The 19,993-nt window shown below is 41.1% G+C and overlaps 1 protein-coding gene and 1 long non-coding RNA gene across 7 annotated transcripts; one reads left to right on the top strand and one right to left on the bottom strand.

The window, feature by feature from the left end:
• Positions 1-676: 676 nt before the first annotated feature.
• On the bottom strand, positions 677-18,809 carry LOC148369388 (uncharacterized). Of its 6 annotated transcripts, none has more exons than XM_088331376.1 (11): positions 18,760-18,809; positions 17,984-18,606; positions 13,873-13,980; positions 11,588-11,733; positions 11,248-11,322; positions 10,084-10,309; positions 9,776-9,916; positions 9,271-9,545; positions 6,071-9,089; positions 5,954-6,005; positions 677-2,716 (listed from the first exon to the last, which is right to left on the bottom strand). In XM_088331376.1, exons 2-11 carry the CDS (start codon positions 18,603-18,605, stop codon positions 2,233-2,235), a joined length of 5,148 nt encoding a protein of 1,715 aa, XP_088187502.1. In that variant the 5' UTR covers position 18,606; positions 18,760-18,809; the 3' UTR covers positions 677-2,232. The 6 variants fall into 6 exon arrangements, with proteins under 6 accessions (XP_088187502.1, XP_088187501.1, XP_088187500.1 ...); XM_088331375.1 differs by having other exon boundaries at positions 18,700-18,795; XM_088331377.1 differs by adding an exon at positions 5,840-5,873 and having other exon boundaries at positions 2,567-2,716; positions 17,984-18,761.
• Positions 1,866-11,571, top strand: LOC148369389 (uncharacterized). The gene is made up of 4 exons (XR_015850007.1): positions 1,866-2,412; positions 2,480-2,732; positions 9,281-9,473; positions 10,099-11,571. It is a non-coding gene; the product is annotated as an uncharacterized LOC148369389 (long non-coding RNA).
• Positions 18,810-19,993: the final 1,184 nt, after the last annotated feature.

The following is a 19,993-nucleotide window of genomic DNA, read 5'->3' as shown; positions in this document are numbered from 1 at the left end:
AATTCCATTATTATTATTATTATTATTATTATTATTATTAGTAGTAGTAGTAGTAGTAGTATTGTTGTCGTTGTTGTTGCTTTATTGAACAAACTCATATACATTACCAAACAAACCTCTAACCAAAGTGTTACGTAAATAGTACTATTAATTCCAACTACAAACCAAAAGATAAAGATAAAAAACAAAACAGTATAATAAAACATGGCAGGCAGGGGGGGCAGAAAGTTCCATAAAAATGCCCAAATGTTTGGCTTAATTATTTGTTTAAATGTCCTTCTGGTTGTGGGAAAGCTTTATGGCAGGGGGCTGCAACGTGGTACCCTGAGGACAGTTGATGTGTCCGTGGACCTGTTCAGAACGTATATCACCAGTCCTGGATCATTGGGTTTTATTGGTTGACAGTCTATTTCACCCTATTTTTAATTCATTTATCACGCGCCGGTGTTTCTGTGGCTGAGTTTAAATACAGATCTCTCCTCTGCGAGGCGCCACGCAGACGCACACGGAGCAGAGGAGGAGGGGCTCTAGAGTAAAGCCCTTAAACAACACGGCGCGCAACTGAAAATGTCTTAAATTTATGTAAAAATGTGTATCAGTATTATTTTTATTATTTTGCCATGCGCTCGCGTGCCACTGGTTAACCCTTCGCCTGCCACCAGTGGCACGCGTGTCATCGGTTGCCGACCCCTGTTCTAGACACTGAGGGCTGAGAGAAACGTAATTTAAATTCTCTGTTTACGCTTCAGAATTGACAATAAATCTGACTTTGATTTTGACTTTGAATTCTGAAACCCTCTGTTACTTCACCTACTTCATCACACATGCTGATTATACCATGCTAATGTGGCCATTGTGCACCAACAGGCTTGTAAAAGAAGATGGTCAAATAGTTCATCACCTAAAAAGTAAAGTTTTATTTTTTTTTTAAATGTCAAACAGTACACATATCCCTCGTTTATAATGCCTTGCTGTGCTGTGTCTTGGGCAAGTACAGCCTGGTGGTGCCCATTTTGGAAGCCAGATGCCACTTTTTCACATGCATGTGTGACCAAACAACCATTAACATTATTAGAAACCAAAAATATTTGAGTTTGGTTTTACATTTTAATTGTGAATTGTAAAAATAAGACACTGGAGAAGAAAATTAGGGTCGAAGCGGCAGTGGTTTGCAAAAAGATACCACTTAACAATCTTCTCGGCACATTACTTAAATAATAATAATAATAATAATAATTTCCTTTGTATTGTCATTCTTTGTAACAATGTACACAGAACGAAATGTCGATACACCTGACCCGTTGTAGCGAGTCGATGCAGCCGCAGCCAACAGAGGGCGCCGCCATTATACCAATTAGGTATGTCTCGGCCGAGGCGCGAACCAGCGACCTCCCAGTCTCAAAGCGGGCACACTACCATCTAAATGATTTAAAACAACCCAATTATGGTAAATTCTCGATCAATTATTACAATCCTACTTTTATAAATAAATAAAACAAAACAGGTGAATTTGTTGGAAAACAGTACTCTCTGACTTCAAGTGGGGGAAGAAAACCCCTACCCCAAAAAAACTTCCAGGAAAGGGATGGGCGCTACTTGGCTGTACTTGCCCACAAGAAGTGGTGCCCCGACATTCCTGGCGTTTAAGGGATCCCTGAACCGTGAACTTTACATCATAGCAGAATTGATTCAGTAGGGATGTTTGATACCATGTTGTCAGATCGATCCAAAAACAAAGGATTCATTAATACTGGCACTACCATTAGTACGTAGAATGATCTTTCCTCTGTAAAAATGACTGATATTTTTAAAGAAATACATTTAAAACACAATATATTAGTTTTATTTAAAATGTATTTATTAAATGGCAATTCACCATGGTTTCACGTTCCCAATGTTAAACAGCTACTAAAAAAGCAGTCGATGCTTGCATCGGCTACCATCAAGTACTGATACATTAAAAAATACTACATGTTATTGGTACTCACCTATCCCTGCTCTATAACCGTGTTAAAAATAATAATGTCTCTCATACACTAAAATGGGTGTATGCCCTTTTCATCATTCATTTTTAGAGTGCAAATTCCATCATGGCAGAAATTTTCCCATGAACTTACTTTCCTGTCTATGTGTCTACAATCAATAGTATTGCCATCTGTCCACATTTTCTAAAAAGAGCTAAATGGATGCAAAAGTTCAAAAGTGCCTAAGTTTTGGGGCACAGTGTTGATCTTAATCCTCTTCTTCTCCTTCCGTCTCATCAATAGCAGTCATGGGTCCGGCAAACTTTCGACGACCAGAAGCCAGCTGCCGACTTGACTTGGTATGGGTGGACTGCAGGAAGACGGATGTGACAAAGAGTGGAACATCCAACCTTCTTTGACTCATCGACACGGGAGCAGCCATGTTTGGGTATGTTTCTGACACATTAAGAGTCAGGTGAGTGTTTACCATATTAAAGCACGTGCCTTGCACGCAGTCATGTAGCGGGCCGGAGGAAGCAGGAAATGCAGTGGCGTGGAGACGCTCGACAGCCGATAGACGAGAGGACGACTGCAAGCGACTCCCTTTTCTGAGCAGCAATATCTTGAAGCGCTCGCTTTTTGTCGATCTTTTATCTTTGAGCATTATAGAGGTTTGTGGTGTTGGCTGAGGTCGGTGGGTAGCTGAGGCTATACTGGGTGAATCACTCCGTCCAAACATCCTCCGCTTTGACCTGAGACGGACAGCAGGTAGGATTAGACAATTACACTTTATTCTTTAGGAGAGTGTGTTACTAAAACAAGGACAGGGAAAAGAAGGAAGAGGACTAAAAATATAGTTGACAGAAGAAAGTGTTTCCAAAACTGGTGTTTGGTAATATCTGTAAAATATCAATTTGGTCCAAAACAATTTGAAAAATGACACTAATTTTCTTTGCACTATTGGTGCAATGCGCTATTTTTAATCATTGCATCATTATTAAGACTTGGGTCAGTCTTTACAGGGGCTGTCCATAACGTCAAAATATTGTACTTGCTGACGCCCTCTTTTGGATAAAATCTTCATTGCAGCCTCTGTCAGGCTCCTTTTGTTGTGCGTTCAAGTACTGGAGGTGAAATTCTCAGACGCGTTCGAAAAAACTCTTCCTATCTATCTTTTTGGGGGTTTGGGTTGGCTTTTGGACTGTATTAGAAACATTCATTTTCTTACTTTTACCATTTTCATCCCTAGAATAAAAGAAAACCGCAACCATGCACGCAAAATCACTACTCTCCTTCCATCTCTCCGCCTCCTTTCCTCCAGCCAAATGCACTGCGTGGTCTAAACACAATGATAAAAGTAAGATAAAAGCAGATAGGCACCGCGAAAAGAAAATATAAACGCTCTTTGGACTTATTTGGGTATCGTTAAAGATTGTCTCTGTAAGTTTAAAATATTCAACGCCATCTGCCATCTGAAATCATCATTGCGGCCTCTGTTAAGCTGCTTGGGTATCGCGTGCACATACAGTGGCTTACAAAACTATTTGGCCCCCTTGAACTTTGTGACCTTTTGCCACATTTCAGTCTTCAAACATAAAGATATAAAACTGTACTTTATTGTGAAGCATCAACAATAATTGGGACACAATCATGAAGTGTAACACACTTTATTGGATATTTTAAACTTTTTTAACAAATAAAAAACGAAAAAGTGGGTGTGCAAAATGATTCAGCCCAATTGAGTTAATACTTTGTAGCGCCACCTCTTGCTACGATTACAGCTGCAAGTCGCTTGGGGTATGTCTCTCTCAGTTTTGCACATAGAGAAACTGATATTTTGGCCCATTCCTCCTTGCAAAACAGCTCGAGCTCAGTGAGGTTGGATGGAAAGCGTTTGTGAACAGCAGTTTTCAGTTCTTACCACAGATTCTCAATTGGATTGAGGTCTGGACTTTGACTTGGTCATTCTAACACCTTGATATGTTTTTTGGTAAACCATTCCATTGTAGCTTTTGCTTTATGTTTTGGATCATTGTCTTGTTGGAAGACAAATCTTCGTCCCAGTCTCAGGTCTTTAGTGGACTTCATCAGTTTTTCTTCTAGAATGGTCCTGTATTTGGCTCCATCCATTTTAACAATCTTCCCTGTCCCTGCCGAAGAAAAGCAGGCCCACACCATGATTCCACCACCACCATGTTTGACTGTGGGGATGGTGTGTTGAGGGTGACGAGCTTTGCTGCTTTTACGCTAAACATCTTGCATTGTTGCCAAAAAGTTCGATTTTGGTCTTATCTGACTAGAGCACCTTCTTCTACATGTTTGGTGTGTCTCCCAGGTGGCTTGTGGCAAATTGTAAATTACACTTTTTATGGATATCTTTAAAAAATGGCTTCCTTCTTGCCACTCATCCATAAAGGCCAGATTTGTGCAGTATACGACTGATTGTTGTCCTATGGACAGATTCTCCCACCTTAGCTGTAGAGCTCTGCAGTTCATCCAGTATGATCATGGGCCTTTTGGCTGGATCTCTAAACAGTTTTCTCCCTGTATGAGCTGAAAGTTTAGGTGGACGGCCAGATCTTGATAGCTTTGCTGTGGTCTGATACTCCTTCCATTTCAATATTATTGCTTGCACAGTGCTCCTTGGGATGTTTAAAGCGTGGGAATTATTTTTGTATCCAAATCCAGCTATAAACCTCTCTATCAACAGTATCTCGGACCTGCCTGTTGTGTTCCTCATTCTTCATGATGCTCTCTGTGCTTTAAACAAACCTCTGAGAATATCACAGTGCAGGTGCATTTATACAGAGAATTGATTACACACAGGTGGATTCCATTTATCATCGTTAGTCATTTATATCAACATTGAATCATTCAGAGATCCTCACTGAACTTCTGTACAGAGTTTGCTGCACTGAAAGTAAAGGGGCTAAATAATTTTGCACACCTACTTTTTAGTTTTTTTAACTGTTAGAAAAAATTAAAATATCCAATAAAGTGTGTTCCACTTCATGATTGTGTCCCACTTATTGTTGATGCTTCACAATAAATTACAGTTTTATATTTTTATGTTTGAAGTCTGAAATGTGACAAAAGGTTTACAAAGTTCAAGGGGGCCAAATAGTTTCGTAAGCCACTGTACATATCTTTCTTAGAAGCACTCAAATAAACTCTTCTTTTTTCATCTTTTTTGGAGATTTGGGTTGACATATGGACTGTTTTTAAAATGGTCATTTTCTTATTTTCACCATTTTCATCCTGGAACCAAAGAAAACCTTGTGCATGCGCAAAAATTCACTCTTCGCCCCTGCACACCTTCCGACTCTTTTCGTCAAGCCTAATGCGCGCGGTGGCCGGAACACAGATCCAAAAAAAGTTTTTCAAACTCATTTAAGTGTTGTTAACACATACTTAATACTTGTAGAGGAAATATTTTATTTTAAACTTCACCTCAAATTAGGCACCCCATTTACAGGCACTACATTGTGAATATTGTTTGACTATTCATCCTGACATTATTTTATCTTCTTTTCTCTTTAAAGTCTTGATTAGGTAGTTACCCTGGAGTTCAATTCAAGTCAGTAAATCCCTAAGAATAAGCATTGGTATTAATCAGTTTGACAACATGTGAGAGAATTTTATGAAGACGTTTTTCTTTTCGTTTTTAGCAAATTTTGTGGTCAATTGTTTTTGTGTTTGGAAGTGTTTCTCAAATACTAATCTCTTTGCAAATCGGTAACCAAGAAGTAGCTTCCACCTTAAAAAAGGTCAAAGCCCCTGCTTTAAAGTGTCCCAAACACCCAAATATTAAGAAAGTGTAGGATGCTACAACAGTATCTAGTAGGGTCTAAACTCAACCACATGCCTCCACTTACTGCCAATCAAGCCGTTCCTTCCCATAATGCACTGCTTCAAGCGAAATGTGAAAAACATGTGTGTCAACCTGATGGACATGACGCATGCTGCTTGTACATCTGTATTGTGTGTACCTGTGGATGACTGTGAAGAGGTCCTCAGTTGTCTGTGGTCCTGGTGATCCACCTGTAAAAAGGCCAGCTAGTGATATCAGACTAAGCATCCAACATTGATTGTAGGACTCCGCTTACCATCAGAATAACAGCCCTTCCCCATTTTCTTGGCTGCGAACTCCTCTTTGTCATTCTTTGGCTCTTCGGTGAGGAGGTCACTTAATGATATTGCCCCTTGCAGGTTATCGCTGGACAGTAAACTGCTCAGCGAGCGACTTCTCTGACCAATCCTAGCACATAAACCGCTCTCCTCTGTCTGTAACGGATCTTCCTCATCTGAAGATGTAGAGGATGATGATGATGATGAAGTTGAAGATAACCCACTTGATGAAATCATTTGCAGGTATCTTCCTGGCATCTTTCTTTTTTTTCTACTGTTGTCTTTTTTAGGGGTTTCAAGCGTCATGAGTCTCTTTCTCGGCTCCTCTTTTTCTTCCTCATCTTCACCCGGTGACCTCACCATTGTTCTGTGACATTTTCTATCCACTTGTTGTTGGAGTGATGTTTCACTTGCTAATGTTCCCCGTGTTGAAGTCTCAAAAGTGCACCTAGGTCTAGCAGCAATGCCATCAAAAGAGAACAAGATATCCCCCGTGCTTGAGGACTGACAGCCCACATTGTTTGATGAGGTGTCACAGTGCAAAGCATTACTGTGCAAAGTGTTACCTGAGGGTCCAACTATACAATCCGTGTTATTGATGGTCTCTGGGAAGCCTTCTGGATTCACAAGGTCATATGTAACTGACACCTTGCCACTTTCCTCTTTTGACACTTCTGTGGCCTCCGAATAAACCACTACCCCCTTAATACTGAGAATGGGCCTTTCTGGAAGAAGGGGCTTCTTCCATAAGCTCGCAACATCACTTGGATGGCTTGCAAAATGAACAACATCCTTCTGATGGTCATGTTGCTGTTGGTGGGATGACTCACTAATCATATCCTCTGATATTTGGGTCTGAATCTGCAGACTTGTAGAAGCACCGTCAGATATTGTCAGACGAGAAACATTACTTCTTTGATTATTTTGCAGTCTGACATACATCTGAGAATCTTCTGGCTGTGTTTGGTCATTTATAAGTTTATCATCTTGATTCACAGTGCAGGTATGAGAATTATACTCGGACACCGCCATGCAGCTGGGCAATATTTCAGGTTGTTGCCTTGAATTTGCATGAGCAGAGGTATAGCCACTAGGAGGATAATTGAGCTGAGAAGTTACTGAAAGCTTGGCATCATCTGATATGACCATTAGAGGTTGGGCTTCCTCGTTTGTAATAGAGCGAAGCTTGACACTCTGCAAAGCTTGTGTAGTAACAAAGGGGGATTGAAACATTTTTGACCCTTTCACATTGCTATTTGGGGATGGGCTGAGGCCCTGTGACAGGTGTGCATTGGCAGGTGATGCTGAGAACAGCACAGCAGGATGCAAGGACTGCTTTATTGCATGGGAGTACGGAGGAGGAGGGGGTCGTGAGGCAAAAGGAAGTTTGTGAGGTGGAGGAATTGATGATGGTTGCGGGGGACAATGGAGGGATGAAGATATGCGAGTTAATGGTGGTGGAGGCGGTGGAGAAGGAGGATGAGGAGCAGTATATGAAGCTGGCAGAGGAATAGTACGAACAGGAACAGTAGAAGGTGGGCAAGGAGGCTGGGGAGGATAAAAAGATGGGGCCGAAAGATTTGGAGGGGAAGAAGGTGGTGGATGATGAGAATTTGGGCGAACAGAGGAAGTTGGCAGGGTACTGGAGAGAATATCTAATCCTTTAACGGTAGTTGAAGAAAGCGGAGAGGACGATGGGAAGGGACTGTTCTCTTGAGATGAAAGGAAATGGGAGGGGTTAGGATGGACAGAGGAAGATGCCAAAGGAGAATGAGGTAGAGAGGGGTGATTTGATGGTAGCAGAGGGGAGGAAGAGGGACCAAAGGGGTTGGGATTTGGAAATGACTGTTGGATAGGAGAGGAAGAAGTAAGGGTAGGTGCGAGAAGTGAAGGTTGAGGAGTAAATGAAGTTGAGAAATAAGAAGGGTTACCAGGTGCACCAAAAGGATGTCCTCGAAAGGAATGATGAGATGGTGATAGGACAGGAAGTTTAGGAGGAGGTGATGAATGTGGAGGACGATAAAAAGAAGGTGGCATCTGTAGGGGTGTAGGAATAGAAGAAGGTGGCAGAGGAGGTGGAGGAGGGGGTTTCGGAAGCATCTGGCCAGTAGTGTTATTACATTGGACAAACGAGTTAGAAGAGGAGCAGGACGACAAAGAAGATGTGGAGGAGGAGACGGAAGAGATGAGAGAGGACCTCCTTTCAGGAGGGTGAGGTTTTGACTTTTTGCGGGTCAAGGGCAGTGAGGTTTCACTGGGGTGAAAGAAAGTGGAGTGCTGGGGGAGAGAAAATGCTCCTGGGGGTGTTCCTGTTGGGGAGCAATTTGACTGGCTTGAGTAACCACTGGAAGGGGAAGCCAGACTCTGATGTAGTCCCCTCTCATTTGAGACCAGCGAACTATGATTAAGGCCGACATTAAAGCCAGAGGTTAAATGGAGGTTATCAGATAAAGCTGTTGTTGGGTGTACACTGGAACCTTCAATTGTAGTTACTGTGCCACAGCCAATCCCATTCTGGCGTTGTTCGCTATGGTCCCGTGGTACCCAAGGATTATTTGAGGTTTGGGTTGACCAACAAACACTGCGCTCCACACAAGGGCTTGATGACGTGCGACTTTGCTTGCTGCGACTTTTTCGACGATGAAGGGAGTCAGACCGTAAAGGTGGCGGAGGGGGACGCTTCGACTTCCGAAAGGAGATGCTGCGGCAGGAAGAGGTACTAGAAGATCTGGTTAGACTCTGCGGGGATGTCAAATTGACATCTTTGGAGTATAGCGACTGAAGGTTACATGGTGAGGAGCAAGCCGAAGAAACCAAAGAAATAGAACTGGTCTCCTGGTTTATTATGGTCCATTCATCACCAGTAAGAGAATAGGACTGGAGTGAAGAAGGGCTTCCGCAGCGTCGCAAGTTTGATCCAACATCTGGAGATTCATGAATATTGATCTTTTCTCTCAAGTCACAAGGAAGCAGGGGCTGGAGCTCACTTAGGAAATCCTGCGGATTGGGACAAAGTCTTAGTTCAGTTCATTCTCAAAACATAACTGTCCCACGAGGAAAATGGTCTCCTAAATTACTTATTTTCAATACTATGCCAAAGTTAAGACAAAAACTATAAATTGAAGGTTAAGATATGATGTAAACTACTCTCCCATGATGATAGTTTGTACCTACTGACCTGTGAACAGGATGAGGACGCGCTGAGTGTCCTGTAGGAGACACCGTTACCACTGTTATCAGAGTCTAGAGAGGAGCTGGTGTCCATGCAGGGCAGGCTACGGATGCCAGATGAGGAGGAAAGGCTCTCCGCACGTGGCGAAGTGAGGGATACCATGAGGCTGGCTATCCCCACACCTCTCGGGGCTCGGATCTTTCTTGCCAGTGAGTCTCGTTTCTTTATTACTAACTCCTTTTGTTCTTGTTGGATCAGTGAAGAAAATGGGGCACATTGATCTGAAGGGGAGAGTAAAAGCGGTATGGAATAAACTGAAATGACTTATAGTACTTTAAAGGATGAAAATTCTAACACTATAGGAGCCAAGATAGCATTTATGTGGTATGCGGGCTCTCTTAGTAATGCATGAATATCTGTGTTCAGTTACTTGCATTTTTGCCTCACAGGTGTGAAGTTTTATTGGTCTATCATGGTTAAAAAGTGGTTGGTAGTCATACGAGTGCGTTACCTGTACTCTTTTGATTGCCAACATCCAAATCATTCACGGGAATGTGGGTCATGCTGTGGCTTTGATTTGGTTGGTGGTTGGATGGTGAGGGGGTGTTGCAAGACACTCTCCAGAAGCTAGCCTGTCGATCAAAACTCTGACCTGTGACCAAGTTGAAAGATACAGTTTATGTTATTGGATTGAGCCTCACCAGCTTCCGCAATGAAGCTTACATCCGTTTTCAACAATTCGACTTCGGTTGAGCTTCATTTGCCATTTAAAAATGTGGAAAGTATGCGTCATGATCTAAATCCAGGCTCATCACTCACCTGTTATGTTGATAGGCACTATTTCAGCAGCCACGATATCCGCTTGCTGTCTCATCCTTTCCTCTGGAGTTGGGAGTTGGGGGATTACATCTGCATTTACACCAAGCTCCTCGCATTCAAAAACGTCCCAACAAGAGGTGAGATCAATAGGCTGGAGGACGAGTGGGGTTAGAGGTCGGTTGTCGCTGAGGATGACCATTTCCTCTCCATCTGAGCAGGCTGAGGACTGGGAAAAGAACTTTTTTCATTTACCTGGGTAAATGGACTTAAAATTCATTTTTTTGAGGATTGATTAAAAAATAATGTTTTACTTGCAATCCCACCTATTTTTATTCGCCAGTCACGAGGTGGCCTTTTCCTTTTCCATGAAATGTATACTCGGCTATCTACTGAAAAATTTGTCCTGGACTTGTTCAACTCTTACTGTAATGCCCAATTTTGCCACAATAGGCAGCAGAAGCCTGGCTAATATGAAAGTAACTATTTGATAATTTTGTAACTCTCTGACGCCATCTTTTGGCTTTTGGTCTTTTTGTAGGCTTAGGCAGTCTGTTCATGATTTGTATGCAAGTACGTGCATTTCTTAGGAGCGCTAGAATAAACTATCGGGGTTTTGGACTTTACTAGAAGCAGGCCTTTTCTTACTTTGACTATTTATATGCTCCACTGACAAAAATGTATTGAAAAAAAACCTGTGCAAACAAGCATGCCCGCTCTTTTGTAGTAAAGCTCTCAGCAACAACAAAAAGGTTTTCTTATGTGTAAGGAATCAATGACATTTGTACTTTTTACACACACAGCAGCATTTCAGTTTTACAAACATTATGAAAACACATTTTCCTCAGTCATATTTGGACTGTCTCATCTTAATTTTTGGCCAGTATGTTTAATATTTGTATGTGTGTATGAAATGAAATGAAATGAAATGAAATGAAGTGTATGACTTCAGATTTAGGTTACCAATAATTTGAAAAAGGGAGAAGGCTTAAGTTTTGCTAAATTTTGTAATAAATTCAGCAACAAGTCAAAGACCTGAAACAGTCAGATAGTTAGCTGTATGTTACTAAAGCTAATTTAATCTATTATACAAGGTATTATATTGGATAAACAAGCCGGCTAAGGTGCTGTTCTACTCTATACTCTAAACTGGGGTTCTGTGTTTACCTTTTTTCTCCAAACTGATGAATCAAGACAAACAGAAAAGCATGATTCACTGACAAAATCCCAAAACGTAGACTTCTGAGGCGAAAGAAGGACGGACACAAGAAAAGACAGTGAGATGACTATAGAGGGTTATCCATTCAACTACAAACCTTCAAATTGAGGTTTTACTGAGGGTTCTCTTTACATAGTCAGATGGGGTACATTGCAACTTGGGTACAATGCATTTGAAAATATTAATACTGAAAATAAATTCAAGAATTTTGCTGCACTTGTGTATTGGGGTGAAATGATTTCAGTCAAACACTGTATATGAACAGGTATGCTTATAAGTGACTCTCACCATTTTCCTGCTTTTGTTTCTCCATCGCATATGTACCCCACCCTCTGATTGGCAGAGTCCAGGGGATGTGCTGGAGGGTGGGCTTGGTCTGCTGAGAAGAGTCGTGGTCGGTTTGTTGTCCCCATGCTGACTCACTCTGGTGTATGCTGCATAATGACACAAAAATGTTGTCTCAAGATTTATTCGAAAAAACAGTGCTCCAAGATTTGTATTTAGTTTATTTACAGCAATGAGTTTTATTCAACATCAGATACGGTCTTATATATAGAATAAGAGTATAATGATCCGGCGTTGCCGGGTCGATAGACAATTGGATTCGGCTGTTTAGAGCGGTTGGTGGTCGTTAGCTGCAGTACCCAGTAGCCGCCAGAGGACATTAGCGATGCCACAAAAGCAGATGTTTATTAATATTAATTTGGTTGGAATTTATTGAGGGGACCTTGACAATAAACCTAGCTAGCTAGATCGATCGATCGATAGATAGATAGATGGATAGATAGATAGATAGATAGATAGATAGATACTTTATTCATCCCCGAAGGGAAATTCACATTTCCAGCAGCACTCCTGAGCTGAGAACAATACAATAATAAAGCAAAAAGAATACAATATACAAATACCCAGTGTGACGTGCAAATGCCCACTGTAGCGTGTTATATAGAATATCTAAATAGTGCTACACAGAATACATATTGCAATAAAATTCGGTAATATGCAATGTAGGTGGTGTGGTTTACTGTGGGCTTTTACTCTGCCGGGTAGAGTTAAAGAGCCTCATGGCATGAGGAAGAAAAGATCTCTTCAGTCTGTCCGTAGTATAAGACAGTGACAGCAGTCTGTCGCTGAAACTGCTCTTCTGTCTGGAGATAATTCTGTGAAGTGGATGCGATGGATTGTCCATGACTGACCGCAGCTGTTGTTAGGCTGTCCAGCTCTTTGCCTACAACAGAGCTCGCTTTCCTAGCCAGTTTATTGAGACGAGAGGCATCCTTCTTCTTGACGCTGCCTCCCCAACACGCTGTCGCATAGAAGAGGGCGCTTGCCACAACTGTCTCATAGAATATTTTCAGGAGCTTTTTGCAGATTTTGAAGGAGGCCAGCCTTCTGAGGAAGTAAAGTCGGCTTTGCCCTTTCCTACATAGAGCTAGACACTCACAGAAGCATAAAGTAAAACCGTGTAAATTTTTAAGAAAATTCGTTCAGCCATTTCGGAGCCTATAAGTCACATATGCACATGCACCCAAACATAAATCGGCAATTATAAAGTAGTTTAGATGAGGTTTAAATAAATATTCATGGTGGCAGTCCACTCAGGTTGGCAGCGGGAAAACAACGTCAGAAAAAGGGTAGAAGTAGGTTAACACGACTCCCATATAGCAAAAATATTTTTTTACTATTTACATCAAGCTCATTTTTCTTTAACAAAATCAGTTTGGCTTAATGCTAAATGACTACAGCCCATATAGCACTTAGCTCTGAACTTAAAACAGTGGATATTTGAGCACAAACAGTGGCACAACACAAAAAAACAAATGATAAAACAAAATTTACAGAAGTATTGTATGTCCATTGTTTGTAAAAACAGTATTATTGTACTGTACTGTTACTTGTGTTGCTGTTGTTTGTGTCCACGTATGGACCCTTTAAGATAGAACGTGCGAGGGAAGGGGGAAGCGACAGATGCGTACGTTTTGTGCTTTGAAGTCAGTCTCTGTGTTCACATGAACGGTGCGTGTTACGACCAACAGTAGCTCTTGCGTGAATGTTTATACCGTTTGTTATTTTGTTAATAAATTGGCGACGAGACTTGATCAGCGACTGAGTGCATCATTGATCACATTGTGGGGAATTACATATATTGTTGCTTGCAATAGAGAAACTTCTCATGTCTCTTCTCAGTAACTGACAAAATAAAATGCCAAAACAATGCTAAAAATAAAATTTGTAGCAGCTTAGAGAGCTATAACGCTAGTTACTTAATTCCTAGTATCTTTCGTTTTACTTTTTCTCAAGGAGGCTGTGACGCACACTCAGAAATGAGCAGCAATCTCCACTGATCCAAAAAAATTCAAAAATGTTTCACTCTTCTGCTCCATTAGGTTTGATTTGCAAAATTACATTATTTTCCATTCAAAATGATCATGAGACAAGACATTTGATTAAGTAATTTAGTTCCTGGGTCAAATCATGACTGTCATAATGGTAAGCTGTGGTGCCCTTATCTGTTGCGATATTTCACATAGAATTTGCCACCGGTGATGTAGTCAACGTTGATCCAATCTGACCTTGCAAGTCCTCGGCACTGGCGTGCTGCTTTTCTGCAGAGATGAAGCGCAAACCCTGCTGGGGCTTCTGGTTGGAATAATGAATGGCCCAGCGGTCGCCGTCTTTTGCTGCAGACAGGATAAAGAAATCAGGACAACGTTCTACATTATACCTTGACACAGGTACACAGTTGGTTGCTTTGGAAGCCAGTGTTTCATGCACGTGAAGTTGTCCTTCCCCAAAATGGTCCAATTACTGTGGGGGTATTCACACTGATATGTGGACAGAACTGGACATGCATGAGAACAAACTCACCTCTGTTCTTTTTGAGATACTTGTAGACATATTGGATGGCTGCGCCGATAAGAACCATCCCGCCAGCGGACACACACACATGCACACGATGAATGCAGCTGAACTGCAGCACAGCGCAGTGATTCTCACACTCCTTTTGATCACACACTCTCTTCTTTCTCCCTCTCTCATCTCTCTCTCTCCCACTGTATTATTCTGCTTATCTTAATTCTGCTACAGGGGCATGCAGAAGGCGGAGTGAGACGGGACCAAACCCCAGGCATACACTGTCTTCCCATCCTCATCATCTTTAGTTTAGTAGTTTGGTACAGTGGTTAGCAACCACCGGGACGTGGACCAGTGCTGGCCCGCACAAAAGAACTCAAAGACTGGGTGCAATTACACACAAGGTTTTACAGTATTATGTTACTTTATTCAAGCAATGAGTGATGAGTCAAAAATGATTGCTGACCACATTTGTTAGAAATTGGATGCACAAGAAATCTAACTCGGATCCTAACTACTAGACCACCAGGGATGCAGGTGACATAGAAAATGCATTAAAGTTTTATCTCATCGTAACACAATTTTTACTCACAGTGACACAGTTTTGAATATGTGGGGCAATGATTGAAACCATTTATGGAATTAAATACATTGTAAATTTTATTTTGGTGCCGTGTTCATAGTTCACATTAAAAATAAATAACATTAAAATCCTTTCTTTTTAAAAATCATTTATTTTAATCATTATTTAAATGTATTTATTGATATGAATAATTTGTTAACTTTATTTTGAACTCGTGTTCATAGTTTACGTTGTCATTAAATTTTTTATTTATGGCCAGATGTATAAAACAACGTGGTACTATGAGCCCATCCCAGCTATCTACGGGCATTGGGCAGGGGACACCATGAACTGTTTGCCAGCCAATCGCAGGGCACACAGACAGTCAAACTCACTCGCTTATTCACACTTAGGGAGAATTTGGACCGGCCAATTAACCTGACATACATGTTTTTGGAAAGTGGGAAGAAACCAGAGTGCCCGGAGTAAACCCACGCAGGCATAGGGAGAAAATGCAAACTCCGCACAGGAAGATTCAATCCCATGTCCTCAGACCTGTGCCGCCGACGCACTATAAAAATCATTATAAAAAAATACAATCCTTTTTTTTTTCACCCTCTACTCCGAAAATAGGGTATAAATAAAGTACAATGCTAAAACAATACTTAGAATAGAATTACCTACAAACCATGTATCAAATTTTGAAAGAATGAGGGGGGCAACTTTAACTTATTGGTAAACAATTTTGCTTAGAGCAATTTAGAAAGAAACCAATCCACACAATTAGTCTTTGGGCCCCCATCCCATGTACTGTAGATCCCACTTTCTTTTCTGTCTTTCTTGTTCTTGCTCACACAAACACCCACCAGCACAAATATACTGGCAAGCAGCCAAGAGTCACGAATGCCCTTCGTGCGTGTCACCAGGTGATAAAGGTTATCCGCACTACCGCAGATGTGCTTTTCAAGCACACTGACGCCATCATTTAAGATAAAAGCACAGTTCACAGGGGGCGTTTCTTTTTTATAATCTTCATGCTGCAGTAAATATGTAGGTTTCTCTGAGGAGGTTATCGACGTCTTTCGAGCCTAACTCAAATTGGCTAAATAACTCTCACAATATTTAGGTTGACAGGAAGAAGTAAGAATATAAATCAAATGATGGCTGAAGACCCATTCATTATATAATACTGTAAAAGCTTAACAAAAAAATAATGTAAAACCAGAATGCTTAGAAATATCAGTTCCAGAAGAATGATGAAGTAATAATATCACTCGCAAGCAAAGCGAGGGTGGTGAGAATGTTTCCGTTTGGCATCTAAGTACAGATTTGTTTGTTTGTCTGTTTGTGTGTCTGTCCACCCAAGAAAAGGGGGAAGGAATTGATACAATACAACCATTTTTTACATCCTTCAATCCCTAGATGTGAAAAAAAATCCCCCAAAAAGCTGACTCAGCATTTTTGGTATTGCTAACTCAGTAGTCTTCTGTGAAAGACAGTCTACTATCGCAGCCCAGGACACATTTGGCCAGGATCACAATCTTTTACAAGAACTCATTTAGGTCACTCTAGAGGTGAATGACCCTGCCAAGAAGGGAAATGCCACTAAAAATGGGTTTCCCGCCTAAACTCGGGTGGTGCTCTAATGGCACACAGCCATTCTAGTTTGTGCTTGCTATAATTGGCCACAAAATACGATTCAGAGTTCTCCATCTCTCTTCTGGACCTTTGAGTTTGATTCACAAGTTGTGCATGATAACACAACCTTCAACTTGAGCCACAAACTGAGAAGGCTTGGGATGAGAAGTGTGCCAACTATTGAGGCCAGTGGAGCAACTAATTACTTTTCTTTATGCCTGACAGCTTGTCTTTTTTCGATGAAGGTTTAATTAGTTTTAATAATTAGACAGTAAGTAGGTCGCATTGTTACACCAAGAAAACGTTAACACAGTCACTTGAGTTTGTTATTCATAGACCTGGTGAGTCAAAAGTCTGGCACAAAAGGGCATTTGCACGGTTTGACTTGGCCTGTCACGAGTTTCAATGATATATTTTAACCAGGCCTGAATCAAGACTCAGAAAAAGAGGTAAAAAAGTAATTGTATTGTGATATATTCAGATTTAATAATGTTTTGTCATTACAGTATACTTTTTGGGGTCTTGTAAACACATTTTACAATTATCCCATTAGAGATTGATTACTTTTTTTGTATAGACCTTTGCCTTGAGATGCACTATGACTATGCAAACTGGTGCCTTATCATCCATTTCCTTTATGTGCCCTCTGTAGAAAACAATGTAGATCAGGGGTGGCCAAATTTGGGCCCAAGGGCCAATTGTGGCCTACTTGCTTTTTTTGAGCTCATGCTCGGGTTTTGAGTTTTTCCTTGCCCTCATGTAGGTTTGAGATCAGTGGTTGGTGTCACTATCTTAACTCTGGACTTGTGCGGCCCTTTGAGGCATTTCTGAGTAAGGAGCTATTCAAATAAATGACTTGATTGTTTAATGCACTACAATGTATACAGCTTTAGGGGGGAATATCCAAGGTGCAAATCAGCTATTTACAAATATTAATTGAATTCATAAATTAAATTAGTATTCTAAATACAATTTAAAAGAAAATATTTGTTTTTCTGAGAGAAGGTGTCTTTCATGGTGCTGTTGTTGATGCTTAAAAAACAGGAAGTCGTCAACTTCCTAAAGTCGACAGGCGAAGCGGCGACAAGTAACAGCTGCTGAACGAAAAAGCCATCTGTCTTCCAAATATGCTGTTAGCCTGAAGCTGCAGGTAATCCTAAGAAAACACACCCAAGCTCACAGAGAGCTGGATTAATTGAAATAGAACTGTCTTACTCATGTCACTTGTGTTTACATTTTAAAAGTAATAGATTGACACTTCATCCTTGTTTGTTTTTTGAACTTGATTTGCTCAAGTCCTGTTTTTGGCCGATGCTACACTCGGATTAGACATCCATTTGTTGTTCCTTGCCCGCATGCGGGTTTAGGATCAGGTCATTGTGCAATTTTGTAATTGTAATCCTGTGCAGTCCTTTGAGACATTTTTGTAATTAAGGGCTATATAAATAAATGTGACTTGACTTGACTTGACATGGCAGACCTGAGAGTTAGGTGACATGAAGTAGACCAGACTGTAGACAAGCTTAAGGCAGGTCTAAATTGTGCCATAAGTTAGAGGGTATGAATGAATGAATAGGCTTAATAAAACCATCTACTAACTAACACAACTCAAAATATTTAACACATAATACCTTTGTGCAAAAGGGGAGTGTCCTCCTTCTGTTGCTGTTTTTTAAAGCTAAAAAATCTCCTTTTATGACACTTGCTGGACCTGTAGCTGTACTGAGGCGACATTTGGAGATCCCTGAAATTAGATGGGACACTCAGCGGTGATGATTGCAGGGCAGTGTAGCCGGGGCGAGGCTCTGGGTTTGGTGGGCACGAGCTGGTCCGGCGCCAGTGGGTGAGTACAGGGCGTGGAGACGGATGCAACTGAGAATGATGTTTCCCTTGAATTTCAGTCAACAACGATTTGCTGCGAACTTCTGTATTTGTGCGGATTTGGGCTTGTGGCGAAGTATACTGGACATACCAGGGATTGGATGACTGTGGCTCAGGTAAAAGAGGCTTTTTGTCACCGGAGGCCGACCAACTAGCCATGCCCGGATTCCGTCCGTAAAGGGCTTCATGGTGCTGGTGGATTTTAGCTGTCAACAGACGTCGTCGAAGGCTACCTTCCGTTTTGGGCTGAAGTGGCGTAATCCTGCGAGGAAGGAGCTGGTCTTGATCCTCATCGGGTCCCGAATTCCAGCACTGGGACGCCATGCCGCTCCCTGTTCCTTCTCTACCCAAACATTCCACATAGGATATCATCCTGTTGTGAACAGAAATCGGCTTTTTGAAGATTGTTATGGCAAAATTCTTTCTTTGAAATTAACCCAAAAAGCTCTCTGCATTTTCAAGTCACCTGCTAAACAAAACCTCCAGCTGAAAACAATCTTTCCCCAATGAAAGCGAAAAATCCCACCTTGCCGCAGCATTAGACCACAAATGGGATCTTCCTCGGAGCGTTGCCTGTGTGTGTGGCTAATCTACTAATGAGGATTATCCAGGTCTGCAGATGGCTGCTGACCTTAACACATGTTACTCCATCTTCAATTCCCTAGACACCCTAGGTTGCTCCCAATTTAGGATCCCGGACACTGATGTGAACCCTTATGCTCAGACCGTACTGTTTATCTAGCATCAGGTCAAAAACAACCAACAGAGGTGCCACAAATACTCAAAGTTTACGCCTTACGTTAGGTCAGGATGCATTAAACCGGCCATGGCAGCATACGTCCGACAGGTCGGATGATTTAATCCTATCCGTCTTAAATTTGCAAGTACCTTTCTAATTTCTATCAAAAATTATGAGTTTTACAAAGTAAATACAAACCAAATATTTCTTTCTGCCCCTAGAGTGCAGAGTAGGTGTAAAAAAGCTGACGTCCAGTCTAGTTTCAAGTTAAAGACAATATTGCACAGTATTTCTCAGCTTTAGTAGGCCCAACCTAGTAGTTGTGAGCTCATTTTAAAACTCTTATTTTGTATTCATTTATTTGTATTCATTTATTTTAAAGCAGTGTGACAAATGAGGCGAGCATATTTTTATTATTTGCTCCCACTTGAGTTTGTTTGTGGTAAGTTGTTTCAGCTGTAACTGTTAAGATGAACAATTTGGTCACAGATTCAATGCCGATTATAAAAGTCTTTTTTCTCATTTTTCTTGAAAAAATGTGTCGTGTTTAGAAAAGATCGGTAATCATGCGTGACTATAATGTATAGGACAGACTACAAACAAAGCTAAATATTTGGCATTTACATTTTCTAACTGATCCGGCTCAACTGACAAAAGAAAGTCTGCATCTGGCCCCTGAGTCAAAATGAGTTTGACATTCCTGCATTAGGCCCACATTCAGAAATATGACCCTAATAAAAAGTGATTACTCATTTGCTTGCTGTGTTCCTCTGTAGGATGTATGTTTAGTATATATTATACATGCGAACAATATTACCAAGCAAAATTATATAAATACTGAAAAGAAAGGCAGATGTACTGAGCCCTGTGGAGGTGACATCCAAAGAGATCACGTTGACATAACTTACACAATGTCTCTTGCCTAAAAGTTAGGACCCAAACCATGAGAGCACATTTCATATTTTCCAGACAATTCAGTAGTACGTTGAGGTCCACAGTGTCGGAGGCAGCGCTGAGATCA

Source organism: Urocampus carinirostris, chromosome 3 (assembly GCF_059441175.1).
Source record: "Urocampus carinirostris isolate Australia breed hairy pipefish chromosome 3, RoL_Ucar_1.0, whole genome shotgun sequence".
Lineage (NCBI taxonomy): Eukaryota > Metazoa > Chordata > Actinopteri > Syngnathiformes > Syngnathidae > Urocampus > Urocampus carinirostris.
The sequence above is the reverse complement of the archived record's forward strand: the minus strand, read 5'-3'. Positions and strand labels throughout refer to the sequence as shown.

What these genes read in the sequence shown, in the direction of transcription:
- LOC148369388 (XM_088331376.1), bottom strand. Translation starts at nt 18,605, where the DNA reads ATGATATCCTATGTGGAATGTTTGGGTAGAGAAGGAACAGGGAGCGGC. An exon ending in AGTGCCTATCAACATAACAG is followed by an intron (nt 9,917 to 10,083) that starts GTGAGTGATGAG and finishes ACTTGGTCACAG; the next exon opens with GTCAGAGTTTTGATCGACAG. An exon ending in CTCTTCACAGTCATCCACAG is followed by an intron (nt 2,717 to 5,953) that starts GTACACACAATA and finishes TGTCCGTCTCAG; the next exon opens with GTCAAAGCGGAGGATGTTTG.